The following is a 25,103-nucleotide window of genomic DNA, read 5'->3' on the forward strand; positions in this document are numbered from 1 at the left end:
AACTTGTATGATTTAAACAAATACATGCGTTGAATGCAGTACTTTAACAGTGCAACCGTGAACTCATCATACCAAATAATATTCAAATAAAATACAAAACATTACAAAACACAGTGATATGTCTTTTAAAATGGTCTGCAATGATGTAGAGAATATGTGATAGTCAATATAATGTAGACCCATAGCCTCAGGAAGTAGCTATGTCTGTTGTCCCCCTTCATGGATCTATTGGCTTTGACATGTCAAAGATGGATCAAGTGATCTGATTAAAAGCTGAGACTCTCAGTCATATGTGATTTTTCTTCTGCTGCATCAAACGAGCTGCCTGGGTCTTCTGTCTGATGCATTTCCCACAGTCTGCATGTCCAAGGAGGGGAGATGTTCATTTACTATTTTACTACCTGCTACCTGGAATCACACACATTTCATTCATATTTAATACACCGTCTACAGTAAGTCACTAAGAAACTGCCTTGGAGGCTGGAGAGCTGGAAAATCTTAATTGAAAAAACACATACTCTAAGGCCTCTTTTGCGAGGTCATTTAAGGCTATTTTGGATTAGACCTCCTACAAAACTATATTTGTATTAATTATTTATTATTTGTATTTGCTTTGCTTTCAAACATAACGCTGTCTTTATCTCTGAGCACATCGTGTTCCTTTCAACATTTTGCCTCTTGAAGCCATGTTAAGGGGGCGTTTTCACTGAATTTTCCCTCTATTGAATTTTTCCCCTTTGCAGCATCAGTAGCACAGAGCCAGCCTCCAACCAGACTACGTTGTTCCTGCTTGCTCTGTTGGGAAGCAAGATTACGCACAAGGACAGCAAAAATACAGAACCAAAACAAAACGCGCCGCCTTTCACCGGCGGGATTCGCCTGTCTTCCCTGCAGGAGCATCTCGAGTTCGCGTTGATTCACATCAAAGGAGGTCAAAACAGGTAGAAACTTGGGAGGCTTTTCATTTTTCATCCCTGGGCGCACATCCGGAGTGACGGAGACCCTTTCCTTTCCACGTCTGATGTGATTAAACACATGCAGAGGGCTGGAGGCTACATGGGAGAAGAAGGGGCAGGCGGGGCTTGTTTTAAAAATGGGTCGTTGTGGTTAATGTCTCCTTGTAGAATAAGTCACAGACGTCTCTCGCGTAGTGGGTACTAAAACGTTCTGTTGAGCTTTACGCCGCAAACCACCCGTCAGCTAACATTCACACGCAGCTTCACGTTTTCTTTGGAACATTAGTGCTTATAAATAAACCCATGTCTCTGTATACGCGAGTGTCGCCGTGCCAGGCCTTTGCAACAATAAAAAAAACATTAAAGTCTGGTCAAAGGTCTGCGTAGCTACGTCGAGGAGGTGTTTCTTGCTCAACTGTAATGTTCAGGTTCAGTAGCTACAGTAACGTTAGCCTACACGGCCCTGGTCACATTCCAGCCTCTTTCCATTGGGCTCATGAGCGGAACACCACGCTTACACATCATCTCCCTCCTCTGTAACGACAGCAGTTAGTTCATGTGTTAATTTGTGCATACATGGAAATTATATGTGACATCCAGTGGGCTCTGCTAAAGGCCGCATCTTAATCACATTGCCTACTGCTTGAACTTATTTAAATAGAAACGTCAGGGGAAAGAGGTAACCTTTCCTTCGAAACATCCTCGGTCGCGTGTGGTTTGTAGGAGGAAAAAACGATTTTACTCCATGAGATTAGGTAGAAGTAACGGACGTGACGTATGTTTTTTCCATTTCATAGAAGGCCACTATTCGGTTGGTATACAAACATGTTAAAGCAATTTACTGTGCAGAAATTATGTTACGCTGTCAAGCTGAAGACAGTGCACAGACTTCATCCACTTGATCTGTTTGTTGGTTCACTGAGGTTTTACATGATCTGCCGCAGGTTCCCCTGTACTTAATTTGCACTTAAGTTGTAGGCTACCTATTTTGGAGTTAATCATTTATCACACTGAATAATTAAAAATTATTTAATTAGGATTTGATATACTATATAAAAGTTGAAAAACTAAAGTGAAATTTTTTTTAAATGAAAGTTACAAGTGATGTACCATCTTCTGTGGGTTAGCTTATTACTCATTAAATTCAGCTCTAGTTAATTTCCTTAATTTTTGGCAAACTCAAGCTCTCACTGCCAGTGGTCTAAACAAATGAAACCAGTGGTATACTGGTTTCAATTGTTTGGCACTCATACTGAGATATCAAATACATAACACATAAAACGTCAGTTCACCTACATCACAAAACAGTGGCCAAAAATTGCAAAATGAGCTAAGCAATTAATTTTGATGCTATTTGTCCAGGTTCAGTGGAACTACTTTGGACCAAAGAAATAGTTTCTCTGAAAACTGTCTCCATGGTGTTCTGCAGTTTATCCAGGTTAATAGGGACTCTGTTTCTGGAAGGACGTGTGCCCTGATATTGTCATTGTATTGGGGTGGAGGCAGAAAACTCAGAGAAAGATATGTCAAAGGCTGGAAAAATAAAACTGTCTGTATGGACTGATATGTGTATGTGTGTGTGTAGTTATTTCTGTTATTCACTTGCTTTGGTTGTACTCCTTGTGTTCAGAGCAGGATGTCAGCCAGAGGAGGAAAGAAGAAGGCCACTAAGCTGTCCCGTTCAGCCAGGGCAGGTGTCATCTTCCCCGTGGGGAGGATGATGAGGTACCTGCGCACTGGCACGCACAAATACCGCATTGGCATGGGGGCGCCTGTCTACATGGCAGCTGTCATCGAGTACCTGGCAGGTAGGGTATGAGATGAGATTGGGTTCCTTAACAATAAAACTAGGGTTTGAATAGTTGAAAGTAAATGTTGAAAGTGTAAACTATGGTTTTAAAACTCAAAATATGATTAAAACATTTGAAAAAAAGATTTGAATGTCTGAAATAATTTCTTTTCATATCTTCAAAGTTTAAAAATTTGCTTTCCAGACATTCAATACACAGAGTTTGAACTCTGAAAGGATCTGAAAGGTCTTGATAGATTTTCAAGAAAATGTTACAAGAAAATAAATGTATAAAACCCTGCAGGTGGTGAAGTGCTCTGTTTGAACCAAGTATCTGCTGTGTGCCATTTTCAAATCTCACTTAAGATTCTGTAGCTCCAATTCTTCTTTAATTCTTTGGTTTGGGCAACACAACCTATGTTTCGTGACAGAGAGCCTGCAGCTCACCTGTCTGTGTTTCTGTGACATCAGAGCTCACCTGAGAGCCTGCAGTCTCTGTTTCTGTGTTGCTCAGGCAGTATATCTGACAGTATTTTTAGAATAAAATGATGCCTGGCATTAACAAACAATAAAAAAAACAGTTGGACAAGCTGTGGCTAATTTACTTTGTAAATAATGTTCATGTCTTAATGACACATATGTTGTAAGAACTCTTCTTGAGTTCTTGATCCACTCATGGAAAGAGGAGGGAGGCATTAAATAGTAAATATTTCTCCATAATTTCAAAGAAGATACATGCTGGGATTGATTACAAAACATTTTGTTAGGTGAGCTCAGCTGTGACAAGTGTGTGTGTCAGTGTGTTAGCAAGTTTTTGTCTATTGTAAAAGGGGCTTTACACTTCAGCTTTTCTTCAAAGGGACCTGATGTCTTACTTTGCTTTGGGAGAAATTTTTGCCCCACAAACTAGCCAACATTAAACTACTGAAATTTAAATACGACACCTAATGTTAATTGTGTCCAGTGAAGACATTTTCAATTCTGTGACGCATTATTTATGACAGACAAAAGAGTTATAACCACAGAAATACAGCGCAGGATTCCATTGTCTGATCAGACTAGGGCCTCTGGTTAAAAAAGTATTATGCCAGGGAGTTGTTGGCTGGACCACCTTGAATGTCCCTGACTGACTGACCAATCATATTTCCCTGTTGGTCAGCTAAATGCCTCCTCACCGAGTTGGAGTTTGTGGTGCAAACAGGGCTCACCGGAGAGCCTGCAGGGGGTGTTTATTGTAAGCAGTGTTGCCAATTTAGTGTATTTTTGCTATATTTAGAGACTTTTTTCAACAACACTCGGCATAAACCTGGTGTATGACTTGACCATATATGAATGCCAACTGGAGGCTTAGGGCTATGCCTCTGGTTTCCTGGCTGCTTGGGAACCACAGGAGGAGGAGTGCTTTCAATACACTGAGCCTCACCTCCATTACAACTCATAAACTACTTTGTAATAGTAATAAAAAGAAAAAATAAATATTATTATTAATCATTAGTGGCAGAGGAATAACTAAACCCAAGACACACCAAGCAGAGAGAGCAGGAGAGAAGGAGGGAGAGAGAGATGTCATCGCTAACTGCTAAAGAAACTAGCAGATCTGAATAACAGGTAAACAATAGAAACACCAGCAACAGGAAATGAAACCATACGCTTACTGCAGCACAGCAATAAAAGCCCTGTTGAGAAATAAAGAGTTTTATACTCACACCTAATGCAGTAACTTTAGCAAAACAAACAGGAGTGACTGAAAATGAGGCTTCGCACTAAAGTACCACTATGACCAATTCTACATATGAAACAAATAAAGACCTGCCTCTCAGTCTGTTACGTTCTGGAGTTGAGTTAAATAAAGGATAAACTGTTGCGGATCCCAGGATGATAGATAAAGTAAGAGTGCTATTCTTTCTCCTCAAACTTTCTCTATGTGTGGTCATTTACAGTAAATACAGCTGCAATCACAGCCCAGACTTTGTCCTTAACTGATGTGTATGGTGATTTTGTCAGATGACATTGTGGCTATAAAATCAGGATTTGACCATAGGCAGTCCAGACTATACAGGTTTAAACCTAGTCTTGTTTGGCATAATGTTCATGTTATGTTCATGACTGCTTCTGGAGTCAGGTAGTGTGGTATTGTCTTGAATATGAATTCATATTCATGTTTTCTCCATTGTAGTGAACATTATCAACATTGTAGCTAACCATCAACTTAGTGCTCTTTAATTTGTTCGATCAATTTGTCCACTGCATTGCGAGATTGGCAGATACCACTATGACGCAGGGTATTGGAGTCACTTCTGCTATCAGTGTCATGCTGATGTGGACTGTGAAGTGCCACACATACTCCTGAGCCTTGGAATCCAATGTCTCCTGTAGCAACTTAAGAGAGCTGGATACAGTGCCGCCACTCAGCCTCGCTGCTAAATTGTCCAAGTGGCCATGTGCTCTATTGCATTGAAAAAATTCCCTGTGGCCCAAAAAGAACTTTCCCCAGAGACCACAATTGTCACGTCAGTAAAATTGTTGACAAGACACCTCCAAATGCAATCAAGATCAGTTTTTAGTCTGTTTATGTTATGAATTTTTATTCCACAGAAGATTTATATTTTTTCCCAGAGTAGAAAGTGAGATATGTTTTCATGTCATCAACCCAAAGTCCATGGGCCATGCAGGCGGGGGCAATGGGGGAATCATAAATGTATGATTTAGTTGAACAAGGTGGAAGTGAACCCGGAAGCTAGAAAACTTTTTTGGCCTATGTGCCAGGCAAGCAATTTTTATTCAAGTGGCATCTTTGAGTCATTCAATACATTCATGTCAGCAACTTGGCCTACTCCAGACATACATATCCATGTTGTATTGATTAATGTTCAGTGTGACCATTGGCTTACTGGTTTATGGTCTTAGAAGCCACGTGATTGGTTCAGCATCCATTAGCTGGCAACCAGGCTGGTCTGGTCTTTTGTTGCTACCTGTTTTTTGCAGTTTCAGACCTCTTCTTGGTTATAATCCCAGCATGCAAAACTGAAAGAGAAGGTTCAAATGTCCGGAAAGTGTTCAATATGTGATGAAAGTGAGTTCAAACTCTGCAATTATTTCAGACATTTAAATCTTATTTTCAAATGTTTGAATTCCTGTTTTCAGTTTTAAAACCATAGTTTACACCAGTGATTGGCAACTGGTGGCCTGTGGGCCAAAACTGGCCCGCCAGATTATTTTGATAATCTACATTTTTTTTTATCTTACAATATCAAACTGACAGTCTCAAATGAAGTTGTAGCTAAAGTAATATTTGTAGTCGAAATAGAGAATCTCCTCCTACCTGAAGATGCTTACCATACTTTTATCGACGTTGAGAGTGAATGACAGACACAACTGCGTCACATCAGGAGCAGTGCACAACGCCTGGTTCTACAATAGATCTCCGTCATAGCAGTAACAGTTACCCACAGGATCACTTCCTCTTCAGCGATTTTCTCTACAAAATAAAAGTGCAAGAATGAACATTTTTTTCTGCAAAAAACAAGCTTTAACTTTTACTATGAAAAGTTTTGACAGAAAATTCCAAAGGTTCTGTCGCTTGCTTGATAGACCTCTGATATAACGCACATATGATGTGATATGAAAAAAGAACAACAGTTCAGTGAGTTAGTCAAACGTATATATGTGACTGTGGCCACAAAAAGTAAATTTAAGTTGCATTGTTATCAATCAATTTCTCAGAATTAGCCTTTGATTATGTTCTGGCCCACCATGTAACAGGTAAGAAAAAATTGGAGATCAACTGTACTTGCAGACCCCTGGTTTACACTTTCAAAATTTACTTTCAACTCATCAAATGCTATGGGTTACAAACCCAATTTCACCTAACAGTGTGGCATCATATGATTCAAGTTTAATTTACACCAGCATCAGTGCCTGTAACAGCATATTTCTGAGTGAATATAATTCTCGCTGTAAACATATCTACTCATGCTTACTGTATTAGTGCATGTGTAAACGATGTGTTGTATGTAAATATACTTCTGTCCAACTGAATTTGTGCTAAGAAACCAACATATATGTCCTATAGTTGCTTATTAACTGTTAGTAGTAGTCTAACATTTCATATATCACAAACTTGATAAATGATAAATAACATCTGGTGTTTTATTACCCCTCTCTTGCAACGACAACAACAGTGTAATACATAACAAAAAGACTAAACATAGGCAGTTACTAAAGAAAATTGCCTGGTGATACATAATTATCTAACAACCTTACCAACTCATTTCCAATACCTTCCTGACCTTGTTAGATAATCTACAAAGAATTATGATCATAAATTATAAACATTGTAACACAGTGTTCATGATAGCACATGATAGGTATGATTCTTTTAGAAATAGGAATCGTACTAAAGGAAGTTTCCTGACCCATAAAGCCAATAACACAAATAGGATCACAATAACGAAAAAAAAAAAGGCCTTTTGGTTTTTGTTTATTTGCTGTGTCTATGTAAACTTCACTGCCGCAGCAATCTAGTGTCTGCGCTGGAGAGTTTGGTCTAATCTTCTTGACTGTTGTGTATTATACCAGAACGCACACTGCATGTTTGATGGGTTTCCACACAGTGTTTTCTTTCCTCTAAGCTGAGATCTTGGAGTTGGCAGGAAACGCAGCACGGGACAACAAGAAAGGAAGAATAACTCCCAGGCACATCAAACTTGCTGTAGCCAATGATGAGGAGCTCAACCAGGTAAACATAGCTCCTGGTTTTCCTAAAGTTGATGCAGAGTGTAGCATTAAGCCAGCAGCTGTTTCTTACTTTATATGCACAAAGCTCATACTTACTCCTCTTGTAGATGTGCAAAAACAGTTTATTAATCCACTTTCTTTCGTACAAAAGTAAATGTGATAGAGAGAAATATTTGGTCATCAATTTCAACCATTTTTCTTTGCAATATAAAATTTAAAAATATAAAACTGAAATATCACATTATGATGAATTCTTGACCCTGGACACGTTCAGACCCTTTCTTCAATACTTAGTTGAAGCACATTTGGCAGTGATTACAGCCTCCAGTCTTCTTGGGTCTAATGCAACAAGCTTTACACACCTGAATTTGGAGATTTTCTGCCATTCTTCTCTGCAGATCCTCTTAGGCTCGATCAGGTTGGATGGGGACTGCTGGTTGACAGACACTTACAGGTCTCTCCAGAGATGGTTTGGCAGGGCCACTTAAGGACAGTCACAGAGTTGTCCCTAAGCCACTCCTGCATATCTTGGCTCTGTACCTTCGGTCCAGTCCGATCCTTAATGCTCTGGATTAGGTTTCTCTGGACCACGCTTATCTCTATACTTTGCTCTGTTCCGCTTTGATAAACAGACTGAATACTTCTGGTCCAGCAGACAGACACAGTTAGAGACTAGCTGGTGAATATAGTGGTGCATTTAGCAGCTGAAGAGCCAGATATTTTTTTCAGGAGTTGATGGAGACCAAAGTAGATCTAAAAGGAGAGAAATATTGAACTTCCATTCAACACAACTACAAATGAATGCAAATATTGCTCAGTGTGTGCTGGATGTGTAAATAGGAAACTGTTAATGACACATTTTCCATTTCAACTTTATAAGATATATATATATATATATATATATATATATATATATGCCTATACAGCTATATATATATCTATACAGCTTTAACTTCCAAGTTTTTCACTCAGAACATCTACTACAGCTACTGAGAGTGGACTTTGTGGATTGTAAAACCAAACAATGAGCAAAAACAGGTAGAGCAGAGGGCAACTGCAGAATTGGTGATTATCCTCTTTTGTTTATTGCCATACCTTTCACATTATACAGAGTCATGTCATTCATTGTTAATATAAACATATTGATGAGGGCTGCTTGAAATAGTTTTTGGTCATTGATAAGACAGTGTTCCCACACAGGAAGTGACTTTTAAATGAGTGACTTAACTTTCTAATGAATCTGATGGTGGTTGTTTGGGTATTGGCTTATAGTTATAATATTGTAATTATTGTTCTGAAATGTTTTCTCCATCAGCTTCTGCGGGGGGTGACCATATCAAATGGAGGTGTTCTGCCTCGGATCCACCCAGAGCTGCTCTCAAAGAAGAGGGGAAGCCGAGTGAAAGTGGACAGCCAGTCGTCCATCCCCGAGAAACAGGAAGAGCGCTCAAAGAGCAAGAAACCCGTCAAATCCTTCAAGAAGGTTAAAGGCAAACGAGGCCGAAAGCCAAAGGTCAGTCAACTCAACAGAACAGACAGGGATATGGGAGACCTTCAATCTTTTCACATTTTGTTATGTTGAAGCGTCATGCTATAACAAAATTCGCTCATCAATCTCCACCTGATACCTGATAATGACAAAGCAAAAACAGAATTTTTGAAATTTTTGTAATGTAAAAACTGAACTATCACATTAACATAAGTATCCTCTTTGCTATGGCACTTTAAATTTAGCTAAGGCTCCTCCCATTTCTCTTGATCATCTTTGATATGTTTCTACACCATGAGTGTTCATCTGTGGTAAATTCAGCTGATTGGACATGATGTGGAGAGGCACACACCTGTCTATATAAGGTCTCACAGTTGACAATTCATGTCAGCAAAAACCAAGCCATGAGGAGGAAGGAACTGCCTGCAGAGCTCAGGAGACAGGATTGTGTCGAGGCTAAGATCTGGAGGAGGCTACAAAAAATATCTGTTGCATTGAAGGTTCTCAAGAGCACAGTGGCACATGGACATAGAATGATGTAGGCTCAACTGGGACTTTTCTTAGAACTGGCCGCCCAGCCATACTGAGCAAGGGGGGGAAGAAGAGAAGAAGGAGAGGTGACCAAGAACCTGATGGTCACTCTGGTTGAGCATCAGAGATCCTGTGTGGAGATGGGAGAAACTTCTAGAAGGACAACCATCGCTGCAGCACTATTCTGATCTGGGTTTTATGGCAGAGTGGACGATGGACAATAAAAAATGATGAAGCCTCTCCTCAGCTAAAGCCATGTGGAATTAGCAAAAAAGCTTGGAATTTGCAAAACAGCCCCTAAAGGACTCAGACTATGAGAAACAAGATTCTCTATTGTGATAAAACCAAGATTGAACTGTTTGGCCTCAATTCAAAGTGTCACGTCTGGAGGAAACCAGGCACCACTCATCATCCAACACCATCCCAATGGTGAAGCATGGTGGTGGCAGCATCAGGCAGTGGGGGTGTTTTCAGAGGCAGAGACAGGGAGTCTGATCAGGGTTGAAGGGAAGCTGAGCAGTGAAAGGACAGAGATAACTTTAATAAAAACCTGATCCAGAGCGCTTAGGACCTCAGACTGGGATGGAGGTTCACCTTCCAACAGGACAATGACCTTAAGCACACAGCCAAGACAATGCAGGAGTAACTTATGGACAACTCTGTAACTGTCCTTGAATAACTCAGCCAGAACATCTCCAGAAAGACCTGAAAATGTCAACCTGACAGAGGTTGAGAGGATCTGCAGAGAAGAATGGCATATAATCCCCAAATTCATATGTGCAGAACTTGTGACATTATAGCCAAGAAGACTTACAACTGAATCACTGCTAAAGATGCTTCAACTAAGTACTGAGGAAAGGGTCTGAACGTGTCTAGGGTCGAGAAGGAATTTTTATGTTAAACATATTTAACCATTTTTAATATAAATATAATATAGTGGTATAATATAAAATTTGATATTTTATTTATTTTATATAAGCTCTTTTATTCATGCTTTTAAGCTTTAAATGTTACAATGCAAGTGTGAATTAAATTATCTTTTTTTTCTCCATCTGGCAAAGAGCATAGACAACGACAAAGAGTCTCTACCAAACTCCACAGCTGAAGATGGTCCTGGAGATGGATTCACCATCCTATCAGCAAAGAGCCTGTTCCTCGGACAAAAGGTAACATACATGGATTGGACTCAGTGAAGGCCAGGTTACCGAAAATCACTGAGTTTTGGTAAAAGGCCAACCAACATCTCAGTGTTATTGTATTATTGTGTATATGTTATTATGTATCATGAATACAAAACTACAGCAGCTGTTTTTTTCACACTGTGCTGACTTTGTGAATCCACAGCTTTCACTAACAGAGAGTGAAATCAGCAAAATTGGAACAATCAAGGTGGAAGGGATAATTAACCCAACAAATGCAGAGATGGACCTCAAAGACGGAGTGGGTGAGGAGGACATGTTCATGTGTATTTTATTTTTTATGAACAATATTTCACAGTTCCCTCTGCCCATCCAATCTTGTTCTCAGCCGCTGCTGTGCTCTGTTTAGGCAATGCCCTGGAGAAAGCTGGAGGCCGAGAGTTCCTGGAGGGAGTTAAGGAGCTGCGGAAAGCACAGGGGCCTTTGGAGGTAGCATCAGGTACAGGCTGTCCTGGAATGTGGTAAACCTCTATCAGCTGTGCTGTTTGAGGTTGGTTTTTTGATGAAAAGCTATAGTGGCTTCAGAAAGTACTCAGACCCTTTCAGTTTTTGCACACTTTATTTTGTTGCCATTAGTTTACGCTCAATAATCCATAACGACAAAGTGAAAATGTTTTTTTTTTTTTTTTTGCAAATCTATTAAATATCAACAACTGACAATGTGGTCAAATACATCCTCCTTGCTTTTAATTTTCCTTAATATGTGTCTAAAAGTTGGCGTCTTGGAGTCCACCTGTGGCAAAATGAATTGATTGGACATAGTTTAGATAGGCATGCACACCTGTGTATACAAGATCCCACAATTCACACTGCATGTTGGGACTACTGCACATCTTGCAATGTGCACTAGGACACATCAACAATCATACACCCTCTCCCAGGCTATCCAGCTAAGGTTGATCAGGCCAGACTTGTGTCTTAGAGGCCTGTGTAGTTCACAAATCCCCCCTCTTAATCCATAGCCATCTGAAGGCCTTCTCTGTGGCCATGGTGGTGTTTAGATGGCTACTTTACTTTTTATTTACTTCTTTACTGGCCAGCAAAGATAATAATATAAGGACACATTGTGCCTGCTATCCCTGCTTCCAACACTTGCCAACCAAGTCGACCTCTTCCTCTCATGGGTCTTCTATCCGGTCTTCCCAGGGTACAGTCCGCTCCAACAGGACCACTTAGTGGTCTGGTTTGGTCTTAGTGTGGTCACTGTAGTGGGTTCTGGGAACTTCAGCAGGTCAGCTTTCAGCTGCCAATTTTGTGACAATGACAAGGAGCCCACCCAACACCATTGCCTAGGCCTGTGGTTTCTCCCCTGTCTTGATGAATGCAACAGCCTGTCTAGCACCTCCTGTTGGACCAAGTGACACCTATCTCTGCCCCTGGCATACTTGCTCAAGCAAATGCCACTGATCCAATCAGAGCACTGTGTCAGCACCTTGAATCACATGCATGATTCTGCCTGGTCTGCTGCCTTCTGGGCCCTCCACTTCCTTACTGTCCTCACTAATTGCCAGCCTTGGAGACTTTGGTGTCAGAGGAGTCTGTATATAACAGCACCTCTCTTCAATGGGAAAACATGAACTCTTCAGTCAGGCTGCTGCAGAATAGTTTATTCTTCTGGTTGTACAAGGCAATACTGCTCAGGCTTTGTGGCAGGCCCATCAATTTGCAAATCAAATGGCCTTTTTTCATAACCCTTGATGGTTGTCAGTGGGACCTCACAGACCAGTAGAGGCCACAGGATGCAAAAACTAAACCATGAAGTCGAAGGGACTCTTTGTAGACATCTGCGATAAAATTGTCCCAAGGCATAGATTATAACCATTTCTAAAGCTTTGAGCATTTCCAGGAGCACAGGGGGCTCAATAATTGCGAAGAGTTGGCTTTCTGGCCAAACCGGATAACCAGGCAAGAAGGGCTGTGATTCATAAGTCCTCTGCAGATATGGGAGAACCTGACAGAAGGATGATCTGGATGATCATTTCAGCAGTACTCTATCAATCTGACTGAACAGACTGAACTCTTTGGGCAGACCTCCAAGCACTACATCTGGTGAACAGTAGGCATTGCTCATCACTGCTCATCACTTGGCTATGTTGAAGCATGGTGGTGGCAGCATCAGGGAGAATTGTCAAAACTGAGGGAAGGATGAATACAGTTAAATACAGAGGCCCTTGTAGAAAGCCTGCTCCAGAGTGTATTCAACATGAACAGTTCACCTTCCAGAATGACAGTGACCTGAAGTTGACAACACTGGAGTGGCTTTGTGACAAGTCTCAGCCAAAAACACAGACTTAAACCCCATAGATCACAGACGCTTCCAATCCAATTTGATGTGGCTCATGAGGATCTGCCATGATTTTGAAGTGGAGAACCTAAAGTTGACATGAATTCTGGGGAAAAATGTGCATGGGTGGGTTTGAATATTTGACTGAAGCTTCAGAGGTGTAGGAAGAAGCAGATCGTGCAGAGATTTCATAAGTTGGGATGAACTGCCCAAATTCAGGTGCAGAAAGCTTGTAGAGACTACCCAAGAAGACTAAAAGCTGTAATTGCTGCAAAGGGGGCTTCTACAAAGTACTGAAGTAAGAGTCTGAATACTTTTGTTAATGAGATTTAAGTTTTTGATAAAAAAAAAAAGAAGCATGATTTCATTTTCACTTTCACTTCATATCATTATGGGTTACTGAGTTTAGATTGATTGGCAAGTTTATAAATTTACAATTAAAGCTACAATGCAATCAAGTACGCAAAAGTGAAGGGGCATCAATACTTTCTGAGGCCAATGTATGTGCAGCTATAGAGATTTTCAGGCAGATTTAAGTTGGGCTGCCTTAACTAGCTTGCTGAACTTCTAACCTGCTCCAGAGCAGCTGAACTTCAGAGGATCAGATCAAAACCTGTCAACAGGCCAACTACTAACAGTGAAGTGATAAATAATAATAAAGCAGTAAACATTTTTGTAGATAGTATAGTATGATTATAGTTATATTGTTTTGCTGTTTTATCCTTTCCATGGGTTCACTCTGGTTCTAAAACGGAGCTTCTAACAAACAGATGGGACTTAAACACACTAAAAAACTACTTAACAATTATAGCTTAATTTGAACTGAATAAAGATTCTTTAATAGCAACATAATTCCTTACAGCTTACTTTTACTTTTCCATCACTGCAGTTCAGAATAACATGGGGAGGTCTGTGACGATAACTGGAAATAAAAAATAAGTATCTGATGTCTTACATTAGAAAAAAAAAACAAACCACTCACTGTTAAATATTTCCCATGATTATTAACCAATTTTCTGTCAGACTGACCTCATCAGACACTAACTACTTCTCTCTCTTTTGGCAGCAGCAAGTCTGGCATGACATGTTCATAGTAGTTTAACTAATAATAATTAGTGATAATTATCATTAATAATATTTAATAATTATTGATGATAATAATTTATTTTCAATATATAATTGACTCTTTAATCATTTAAATTTTTTTCTAGTGTTTCTTTCATATTCTATTCTTCTATCCTACTTTAGTTTTTACATTTAATCTTGTTGAATATCACACTTGGATGTCGCTATAATTACCAGCAGGTAACAGTATTTCTCCTCATATCATATTAAGTACTTCGTCCCTGGTGATGACAGTGTGCCCCTTGACATAAACACATTCATAGCCAGATAGGAAAATCCAGAGTTAACTGAGCCTGTTGATAACCAGCTTTGTAGACAGTCAATGTTAGGTTCAGTTAAGCCAGATAAAAATAAAAGATATCCCAGGAATGTCGAACTTGCTCTGTAGTATAGGCATCTGCTGTTAGCAAACAAAAACAGAACAAATGTGGTGGTGTCAGTGATGGTGTTGGAGAATCAAAAAAAGAGAAAACTGTGCAACTGTAAATTGACCTCTATGTAAACTGGCAGCCATGATGCACATAACATATATACATTTTTATTTATAATGATATATACATTTTTTACTTTAGTTGATCATATAGCATTTAAACTTCAAGTAGATAGTAATGAATGTATTCTTAAGTTAGACCAGTGTTTTCCTGTATAAAGGAAGGAAGACTATCTGGGAGTTTATGATTTGTACAAGTTTGTGGGTGACTGTGAGGTTAGTTAGCACGATGGCTGAGGAAGACATAGGTACTGTATATGCACACTTCAATATTTGTTTATTTATTGCAAGTCATCATAATATCGAACAATGTTATCGCACGTCACAGATTTTCCTCATATTGTGCAGGCTTACTGTGTTCCTGCTGTTTTCCCCTTCCTTGTTCCGTGTTTCCTGTTTGAACTCAGTTTGTCTTTGTCTGTGTGTGTGTTGCTGGTTATGGCCGTCTGAACACATGCTCCCACCAAACCACCTGCATACCTGCTTCTAAATAGCTTATCAACTCAACAAGTTTTTGCATATAAAATTCGACTGTTCACTCTTCGCCAGATCATCCATTCACTTATGCTATGGCCAGAATCCTAGTTTTCGATTCATGTGTCCTGGTGTCGCTTTTGATTCCAGCCTATTGGTTGCCTGTGCTCCAGGTTCCCTTTGCCTGGCATGCTCAGTTCGCCATCATGTCTTGAAACCCCCAGCCTGAGATCCAGCATCCGGCCAGCTCTGTGTTTGTTCTCCAGTCCAGCTCAGTCCTCTTCCCTGCTACCTGTTCCCCTCTCCAGTGTTCCAAGCCTCAGCTTGGAACACTGGAGAGCTCAATCGTTCAATCGCTCAATCAAACACTGGCTTGCTCAATTGTCTCTGAGTTGGGGTCCATATATAAAGCTTAATCTAAAACGTAGCAGAATGATCTGGCCTACTATGGACCCAGTAGACTTGGACAGGGATAGAGCCACTGCCTGCTAGCGAAGATTCCTCGGACAAGACAGGCAGTTTCTATGGACCCTCTCAGATAGCGACCAAGCCACGGTAACACCCAATTAACTAACCAAATCTCCCTGTGCTTACCTCGTCCCCCTCTTCAGAATCTTTGCCAGCCACGCAGCCAGCGGTTTTGCCTCCAGCAGTGCCATCCTCTGCCTATCTCCACCAATAATTCATTTTTTGATGTTCCCTGGTTTTCAGCCCATAGCCATAAACCTTTACTTATGAGCAATCCAAGCTACACTACACAGTTTGGGGAAGAGCTTTGGCCTGGGCAGAGACAGCTGATGCAAATGAAAACATAAGCCTTTACAATGATGAATTTGTGTCCTGACTGAAAGCTGTATTTCACCATCCAAATTATCAAAGAAATGCAGTTAACTGCTTGCTAAATCTTCGACAGGGTACAAGGAGTGTGGCTGATTATTCAGCTGAGTTTTGGACAACTCAAGCATAAATTTGCGTCCTGAGGTGAACCCACTGACCTATCATCTCTTGCCATCAGGTTAAACAATTGCTTGCAAGAATGCCGCAGAGAGAGTTGGTTGTCCTCAGCTTCACACAGTCTCCCATATTCCTCCTTTTCCTCCTCTCCAGAGAACAAGGTATTCTGCATCCTGTCATTCCATGGCTCCAAGCTCCCTGCAAGCTGGTAATATTTAGGAGGAACCCAAGCAGCTGGGTCAAGCTAAGCTTCCACTGGCTGATAGACAATACAGGGTGAGTGCTTGTATTGTGGTCAGTCTGGTCACTTCATTGCTGCTTGCCTGGTTTGCCCAAAAGACAGGACTCACCAGTAAAGGTGGGGATACTGGGGAGTCGAACTGCCCCATCAAAACAAGACTTCAGATCAAAGATGCCCTTCACAGCCAATGCTTTAGATGGGAGATTTTTGCCCGAAGTAACTCACTGAACTGTACCTTACTCTGATCTTGTCTTAGAGACTTAGAGGAGGTTTACAGTAAAGACCTCTCCTTGCCTTCGCATTGACTTTATGATTGCGCTTTCAACATCCTTTCCGGTGCACCCCTGCTAAGCAGCAGATTGTACAACTTTTCCTGACTGGAATGTTAGGCAATGGAAAATACATGGACTTTTTGGCTGCAAGTATTATCATCCCATCCTCCTTTCCTTTGGGTGCTGGGTTTTTCTTTGTGGACAGAAAGGATTATTCACTCTGACCATGCAATGATTTCCAGGGCCTGAATAATATCATGGTCAGGAATAAATATTCTCTGCCACAACTGTGCTTTTGAACCCCTTAAAAGTGCAAGCTGGATCTATGCAGTGCTCACCATCTGGTGTGAATGAATGGAAAACAACCCTCAACACATCACTGGGACACTTGGGGTATTTGGTTATGCCATATGGCTTAACCAATGCCCAGGTTGTTTTGTAAGCTCTTGTAAATGATGTGCTGAGGGATTTTCTTAACCACTTTGTATTGGTGTATCTCGAGGATATCCCCACTTTGTTTAAAACATGCCTGAACATGTCTCTCATGTCCACTAGGTTCTCCAAAGACTCCCTAGGGAAAATTTGTATGTCAACGCAGAGAAATGTGAGTCACACACCATCACAGTCAGCTTCCTGGGGTATGGATAAGTGAAGACTGACCCTGAAAAGATCAGGGGTCTGTTTCCCGTACAATGACGGAAGTTAGCACTGAAATAACATGGGACGATGCATCATTAAACTAACATCTGAAGTATGATGGTTTCCCAAAACTCTCGTACCTTGTTGGTACCACAGTAGTTTGAATCATATTGGTTTGAACCAACTTGGTTCAAACTACAATGTTTCCTGATGTGTTCCTGCTTCTGACTTTTACAGCGGGACCAAAACCTCACTAAGGTTGTAATATTATGCCTAAATATGACAGGTGTGATGCTACATGATACATATTTGGCTATTCATATTGTAATCATACAATAATAATAAGTGTTATTACTATAACAAATATTATTGTTATTGTTATAAATAAAAAATAGCCATAATAATAATAATAGTAATATCATAAGCTTCTTGTAGAGGAGAAAATACAAGAACTATTAGCAAGGCCATTACAATGCATCTAGCGAAACGGGCTCAGCTGCTCGGTTTTGGTTGCCTATCCACAAAAGTCACTGTACACCACTATGTCAATAACTTACATGATGACCACCTTCCTTGAACTGCATCACTAGGAACTAAGCTACTTTGAACTCTACAACTTAACATAGCTGTTTGTGAACGTTGGGCGCAATTGTGGTTTTGGGAAACCTCTGTGTCGATTAACGATGGTTCATACCATGTAAGTCACAATGTAGTTACCACGCTAGTTCCAGCTATGGTTTTGGGAAATACTTGCATCGCAAGTCGCTGATGTGGTTAGCACCTATGCTTTTGGGAAACGGACCCCTAGGTGGTTGCTGAGTGGCCCCGACTCTCCATCTGGAAGCAGCTCCAGTGATTCCTGTGTTTGGTAATTTTACCGTAGATTAATCAAAGACTTAAGCCAAGTAGCAGCACTCCTCTCCTGGATAGCCTCCTCTTCTGTCTTCTCCTCTTGGATTCCTTCACCACAGCCCCAGGCTTGGTGCAGCCAGTATCCACTCTTCAGTTCATTGTGGAGGTAGACGCATCTGATACTGGGGTGGGGGCTGTACTTTCACAACATTCTGGTACTGATGATAAACTTCACCCTGTTCATTTTTCTCCAAATATTTTTCTCCATCTGAAAGAAATGTGGGCGATGTGGAGAACAGAGAACTCCTAGCAATTAAACTAGCACTTGAGGAGTGGCAGCCTGGGCTAGAGGGGGCTGAACAGCCTTTTGTGGTTTGAACTGATCATAAAAACTTAAAAATAACTTAACTGGTCTTTATTCTTTTTTCTTCTTATTTGCCCTGGGTCATGTAACATCAGGACTGATGCCCTCTCCTGCCAGCACATTTCTGAGGTTGTCACCTCTGATCCTGACACAAAACTCTCATATGTCGACCTGGGTTTCATAATGCTAGGACTTCCGTTCTCTCCCACCAGCACGTTTCTGAGGACGTCATCTCTGATCCTGACACCATCCTCTCTCCTACCTGTGTGGTGACACCTGTCTCTTGGGAGGTGGAGCCAGTGGTTAAGGAGGCCCAACAGCATCAACCATACTCACCTGGCACTCCTAACCATTTTTCTGACTCTGTCTGCTCAGGTTCTCCAGTTGGCACACACCTCCTGTTTTGTCTGCCCTCCTAGTGTTAACCAAACTCTCCATCTTGTAAAGAGATGTTTCTGGTGGAGCACTAGGACATGGACACCATGGCCTATGTCTCCACTGTCTGTGCCCAAGGAAATGCCTCTCATCAGCCCCCTGCAAGTCTGCTAAGTCCTCTCGCGGTGCCAAACAGTCCCTGTTTTCATGTAGCATTAGACTTGGTCATATGCCCGCCTCCGTACCAAGGTAACACAGTGATTCTCGCAATTTTTGATCAGTTCTCTAAGTTTGCTCACTTTGTGGCTCTTCCCAGGCTTCTGTCAGCTCAATACTGCTCCACCTGCATTGGACTCCATTGGACATTGCATCAGATCATTGACCACAATTAATCTCCTTGGTATGGAGGGCATTCGTTCAACCTCTGAGCACAGCCGTCAGTCTCTCCTCAGGGTTCCATCTTAAAACTAATGGATGGTGAGAACTAACCAGGATTTGGAGGTGGCCCTACACTGTGTCACAATTACCAATTCTTACTCCTGGAGCTAGTTCTGCTCCAGGGTTAACTGCCTGGACTATCTTCCTCCTTTGTTCCCCTCCCAGGAGAGTGAGATAGCCTGCCCATCCAATGAGATGCATCTCCCTCGTTGCCACAAGGTTGGGAGGGACACTTGCTCTGCACTTCTTTGTTCTGTTGAGGCTTTGTGGATCGCCAAAGGGCCCTCACTTCAGAATATAAACCAGGTCAGAAAGTGTGATTGTCTTCAAAAAATATTCCCTTAAAAATTGGCTTAAGGAAACTTTCACCCTAGTATATATTGGTCCCTTTGAAATTGAGAGTATTAACTGTACCATTCTCAAACTTAAACTACTCAGAACCATAAGAATTCACTCAATCTTTTATGTGTCTCAGTTCAAGCTTGTTTCCAGCAGTCCGCTTTGCCCTTCTTTCAAGCCCCCTCCACCCACCTGGCTTATCAAGGATCATCCTGCACATGCTGGACGTGCGTAGCATGGGATGCAGTTTCCAGTACCTAGTGAACTGGAAGGGATACGGTCCAGAGGAGAGGTTGTGGATTTTGAGGTCCTTTATTGTAGATGGTTGTATGGTTAAGAAGTTTTGTCAGGCTCATCTGTAGGAACCTTGTGGGTCACCTGGAGGCTCCCGTTAAAGGGGGGTTACCAGTACCTGTTTCTCACTCACTGTTTTCCTGTTGTTTTCCCCTTCCTTATGTTTCCTGTTTATACCCAGTCTGCCCCTGTCTGTGTGTGTGTGTGTGTGGCAGGGCGTTGCCTTCTGGACTCCTCCTCCCACCAAACCACCTGCATACCTTTCTGAGCTCATCAACTCCTGCCTGCAGTATTTAAACTTCGGCTGTTCACTCTTCGCCAGACCATTCACTCTTGGTCCTACAATATGGCCAAAATCCTAGTTTCTGAGTTCACCTTCACCTGCTTGCCAAGACCTTGCCACACTCAGCTTGTCATGTTTTCAAACCCCCAGCATCCAGCCAGCTCTGTGTTTGCTCTCCACTTTTCCTCAGTTCTCTGCCAAGCCACCCCAGACCCAACTTCAAGCCATCATTCCTAAATTCTACAATAAACTGCTTTTTTTTTACACCACTCAATCGTCGCTGAGTCCTACATTTGGATTGAACAAAAAAGCTTAATTCAAAACACAACAATACTTTTTTCATGAACACTAACTTTCTTTGTTGTGATATGTAATGTAAAATGAGTGATTGTTTAAATTAGAAAATAAATCTAACACACAGACAGTCTAATTCAACAATTGATCTACTAGGTTCTGTTATCATCGTCCTCCTCTCTCTCTTCTCAAATATGTTCATCTCTTTTGGCTAAAATTATACTGGCTTTATTTTATATTTTCAGATTTTGTATCTTCTCTTTTCTTTTAACTTATGGCGAGCGTGTTGTTCCCACTTATATACAACAGGCCTAGAGCACATTTGTGAATCTTGTGGGAATCATTACTGCTTCATCTTAAGTTTAATATGAGCTCAACAGTAATATTTGCCCCGAGCACCAAAAGAATTCAGCAACATCTTCAGCACCACAGACGGATAAGGAACTTAATTGCATGCACATGGGGAAACACATGTTGAAATTGAAAAAAATCTAAACACAAGTTCTCAAATATTTTTGTACATGCCACTTAAGGATGAATGTGTTAATGTGTGGTGCTGTTATAATGTCTGTTATAACTAGAAGCAACCTTTAACCCAAACACTCCTACACATACCTCTGGTCTTTAGAGCAATATTTATGTAACACTGTTCCAGTTCTGCTTCTAAATGATCTGATTGGTCACAATAATCATAATCGTCATCAGTTGCTTCAGACACATCTTCATATTAAGAGTTAGTGTCATCAGAATCCTCCCACATCAAACAACGTGAACCTGACACATCAGCTGGGCACCATCATGACACTGTGACAGTAAGCTAACCAAAAAATCGTAGTCATTTTTATGGCAGGTTAAATGTATAGTATCAATAATGTAAAATGTGGCCAAACAAGAAAACACAACATTACCTGCTATCTACATACCATAAAAATAAATAACAACCCTCACTCTGTCACAGCTCAGAATGGGAAGGATTGAAATGCACGATTCAGAGACATCGATAAACGTTTAAAACAATTCACCTTTAGACGAAAGCAGGCAAGGATAAACAGGAGGCAAGGTCAGGGCATGGGCAGTGGTCAGCAACAGGCAGGCAGGAGAACCAGGCAAACAAGGCAAAAAGGAGAAGGCAAAAAGCACAGTCCAAAAATGGAGAGTCAAGAATAGGCAGGGAAAACAGTTATGTGAGGCTAGAAAGCTTCATCAGAGAAAGCACATACAATACACACGGTCTAGCAGAGTGTAGGCAGTAATTTCCTCCTCAGTAGTAGTTATTATATATATATATATATGTATATATATATATATAGTTATAATTTAGCTAAATGAGGGAATCCATTGCCTGCTTAATGCTTGCCTAATGACTTTTGTAAATATTTTTTGAGATTTCAAAAAGCAGATACACACTCTTTCATGTGCTATAACCTAAAAATAAAAGATGACAAAAAATGCAGTGTACTACAGCTTTACGATTAGTATCAGGGAGGAAAGCAGATGACATGCAGCAAGGGGCTTCGGATCAGACTCGAACCTGGACTGCCTTAAATGTAAGCCTTTTAGTCCTGCGCTCTCCCAGGTGAACCATCTGTGCACCACACTGTATGGCTACTTTTATGTGTAAAAGGCAACCATACATGTGTTTTCTCACAGCACACAGAGCTTGTCAGTCTACTGCTCATTGATAAACTCCAATTCACTTGTAGACTATAACTAGTTTGGTTTTACTTGACATTACATTATTCACAGCATGGGATATGGGACAAATTGCATCTTCTATTGATTAAAAACAGGACGCAGCATTTTATCTTCAAATATGTGAAAATCCCATATTACATGCGCTGGGTGACAATCCGAGTGGAAAACCTAAAAGGTAGCCTACAAGCAGACAGGTGGTTCTTGTGCATACTATGAAATATAATCCTGCCAGTGCCACTGACAAGTATGAATTAAATAGGATGTAATATCTGTTTCTGCATATGGTTTGCATCTAAGGGTACAATGTCAAATTTGTTTGTGTCTTTGGACCCTGCAGTAGCAGTGAGCCAAGCCAGTGGGATGGCAGCCCGCTTCATCATCCACTGTAACATCCCTCAGTGGGGTTCTGAGAAGTGTGAAGACCAGCTAGAGAAGACGGTGAAGAACTGTCTCTCAGCAGCAGAGGAGAAGAAGCTCAAGTCTGTAGCTTTCCCTTCACTTCCTGCTGGACGGTGAGCTCAACTCTGACATCCATTCATCTCAAATCCTCTATGCGTCAGTTAGAAGAGCTGCTAATGTGTTTGTCTACTCAGAGTTGACAAGCAGGTCAGTAGAACTAATCTACTCCTGACATTTGAAACTTAACAGCTGGATCACGCCTGTTTTATGGAAACTCCAGATTTCAAAGGCTCATGGTAAATCATAAGTCTATCAACTTTGAAATGATCTTTTAAATACCTGTGCATTGGTATAAATTGCCCTGCAGGAAAAAGGAGTGTTGTTGGCAATTTTAACATGTTGGTTTAATGTCTTAATAAATCACTTTTACATTAAGTGACAATGGCAGATAGCGGGGTGCCAAAGCATGGTTGCCTAGCAAAAAAACTTAAACCAAGCTTAATTGTTGCTGCAATACAACATGACAATATCCAGCAAGGTGCTATGTTGGTAGGTCAAATACATGCAAGCTTCCATTTCTGGTAGAACACTGTTTCCACTGTTCACTTTGAGGTTGTCACAACAAGAAAATCTAACAAGTTTTGCCTTGATAACTTTCCAGAGATGTTTTCCATCTGGACCTAATGGATCCAGGGCTGTTTTCAGTCTGAATGCCCACTAACCCTTCTAAATAGATATGTAAACCTGATCATGTGGACAACCCCAGAGAAGAAGGAGCATTATAATTTTTTCCCGTGTTGAAATGTACTTTATTTGGTGACTCTAAATAAAATGTTGTTTACCCTTGCAGCTGAGAAAATAATTTGACAGCAGTAATGATAATTGTAGTGGCAGGTTGGAACTCCATCTGTTAGCTTTCTATTTACAATGACATTTCACATTATTATCATTTATAGCTGTGTTTTTAGTTCCAGATCATGCACATTTGTGTTCACTAGTCTGTACTGTGACAGTGTCCTGTGTTTACTGCTGTGATATCAGTTTCTACAGCTCACGACAGTCATTTAACAACTTGAATCTCTCTCACAGGAATGGATTCCCAAAGCAAACAGCCGCCCAGCTCATCCTCAAGGCTATCTCCAACCATTTTGTGTCATCCACCAGCTCCTCTCTGAAAAACATTTACTTTGTTCTGTTTGATAGTGAGAGCATTGGAATATACCTTCAGGAAATGGCAAAGCTAGACCCCAAATGAGTATTCTTGTTTTAGGGTTTGTTTTTCTAAATGTTGTTTGTTGCTGATGGTGTAGATAGGCGGTATGACAGTAGGGGTTTTGGTCATGTCTTGGTTATTGAGGAAAAAACTATTTGTGAGTGGAGTGCTGTTCACATTTATGTTCCACTGTCCCTTCAAGAGATTGCATTCTTTATAGATTAGATAATTTAAATCCGTACATCATGGTTCCTTGTTTCACTGATGTTTTTACATTCCATGTACAAATATAACAGTTTTTTCTGGCCTCTGTAGTTTCTGATACAGTTAGTTTACTAAAAAACTGTGGTTCTCTTTCTGCTTTGAAATAAAAACTCAGATGTTTTACACCAGAGATCTGCTCAAACTTTCAACACTTGTTTTCTACTGTTTTTTTCTCATTTTTGAGAATATTGTTTTGAAGATGTTACAGTTTTTCAAATTAGTCTAACATGTTATAGTATAGAAAAAAATGCACGTAGACTTGTAGAATGTCAAGTAGACATCATTGATTGGAGCAAGAGTATTTAATAGCAGACGTTATTTGTAATTTTATTTTCTACCATAAAATGCTAGTATCCATAAACACAAAACATCCTAAGATTAAAAGTAGCTCCAAACCCAACCAGTCAAATTAAGAGCAAGACTTAAATAAATAAATCTGGTCAAATTCTATATATTCAACAAATCCCATGTGCAGACTTGTCTGTGGCTTCACGCTCCAGGCCAATTGGTACCTGCTGAAGCTGTAAAGTAATTGAAAAAAAAAAAAAAACTCAAAAAAATGTTTTTGTTTTTTTTTTAAATGCTCAGTAATTTCATAAAATAGCTGGACTGATGAGTCTTTCAGCAATGGTGCCCCATAGCACAGAGGAACAAGATATACTGGACACACTAGGCTTGTTAGCAGATCAGACGTTGTTTGGATCTGCACATTTATTGACAAGAATAAATAATATATACAATGGCATCCAAAAGTCTGAGACCACTTTCCTAAAACTGTTTTCATTCATATATAAATACAGTCAAATGAAACATGTTCAGAGCTACCAGAGTTACCAGGGAGCAGCTATGGGACAATCCTCACAGACAGAACAAGTTCATCTAATTTGGACCGTTTCCTTGTAGCTGAACTCCTTTCAAATGGACCCCAAGTGGTTGTTTCAGTGCTGGTTTCACTCTTTTGAGAGTTTTGAGACTAATGAGGATTTTTGGAAGCAGGCAGAGGTTGACACTTGTACCATCACAAAGTTTGCAGCATTTTTACAACTGCACTTTCAATAAGAAGCAGAACTTTGCACAGCTGTGAATCGACAGGTGTGTGTGGGAGATGACAAT

General features: G+C 40.6%; 1 protein-coding gene across 5 annotated transcripts; it reads left to right on the forward strand.

The window, feature by feature from the left end:
- Window positions 1-738: 738 nt before the first annotated feature.
- On the forward strand, window positions 739-24,139 carry macroh2a2 (macroH2A.2 histone). Of its 5 annotated transcripts, none has more exons than XR_011691485.1 (9): window positions 740-941; window positions 2,587-2,764; window positions 7,377-7,483; window positions 8,798-8,995; window positions 10,564-10,668; window positions 10,847-10,946; window positions 11,051-11,140; window positions 16,182-16,304; window positions 22,452-22,589. XR_011691485.1 is itself a non-coding variant. In XM_071481504.1 (9 exons), the coding sequence occupies exons 2-9, from the start codon at window positions 2,593-2,595 to the stop codon at window positions 23,766-23,768; spliced, it is 1,113 nt and encodes a 370-aa protein (XP_071337605.1). In that variant the 5' UTR covers window positions 741-941; window positions 2,587-2,592; the 3' UTR covers window positions 23,769-24,139. The 5 variants fall into 5 exon arrangements, 4 of the variants coding, with proteins under 4 accessions (XP_071337607.1, XP_071337609.1, XP_071337605.1 ...); XM_071481504.1 differs by lacking the exon at window positions 16,182-16,304 and adding an exon at window positions 23,603-24,139 and having other exon boundaries at window positions 741-941; window positions 22,452-22,626; XM_071481505.1 differs by lacking the exon at window positions 16,182-16,304 and adding an exon at window positions 23,603-24,139 and having other exon boundaries at window positions 741-941; window positions 2,592-2,764; window positions 22,452-22,626.
- Window positions 24,140-25,103: the final 964 nt, after the last annotated feature.

The sequence above is a fragment of the Trachinotus anak genome, unplaced genomic scaffold (genome assembly GCF_046630095.1).
Source record: "Trachinotus anak isolate AG129_WGS33_773 ecotype Australia unplaced genomic scaffold, CSIRO_AGI_Tana_v1 ptg000007l, whole genome shotgun sequence".
Taxonomy (NCBI): Eukaryota; Metazoa; Chordata; class Actinopteri; order Carangiformes; family Carangidae; genus Trachinotus; species Trachinotus anak.

Coding starts and splice junctions, on each gene's coding strand:
- macroh2a2 (XM_071481504.1), top strand. CDS start 2,593: ATGTCAGCCAGAGGAGGAAAGAAGAAGGCCACTAAGCTGTCCCGTTCA. Junction 2,765..7,376: donor TGTCATCGAGTACCTGGCAG/GTAGGGTATGAG, acceptor CTTTCCTCTAAG/CTGAGATCTTGGAGTTGGCA. Junction 7,484..8,797: donor ATGATGAGGAGCTCAACCAG/GTAAACATAGCT, acceptor TTTCTCCATCAG/CTTCTGCGGGGGGTGACCAT.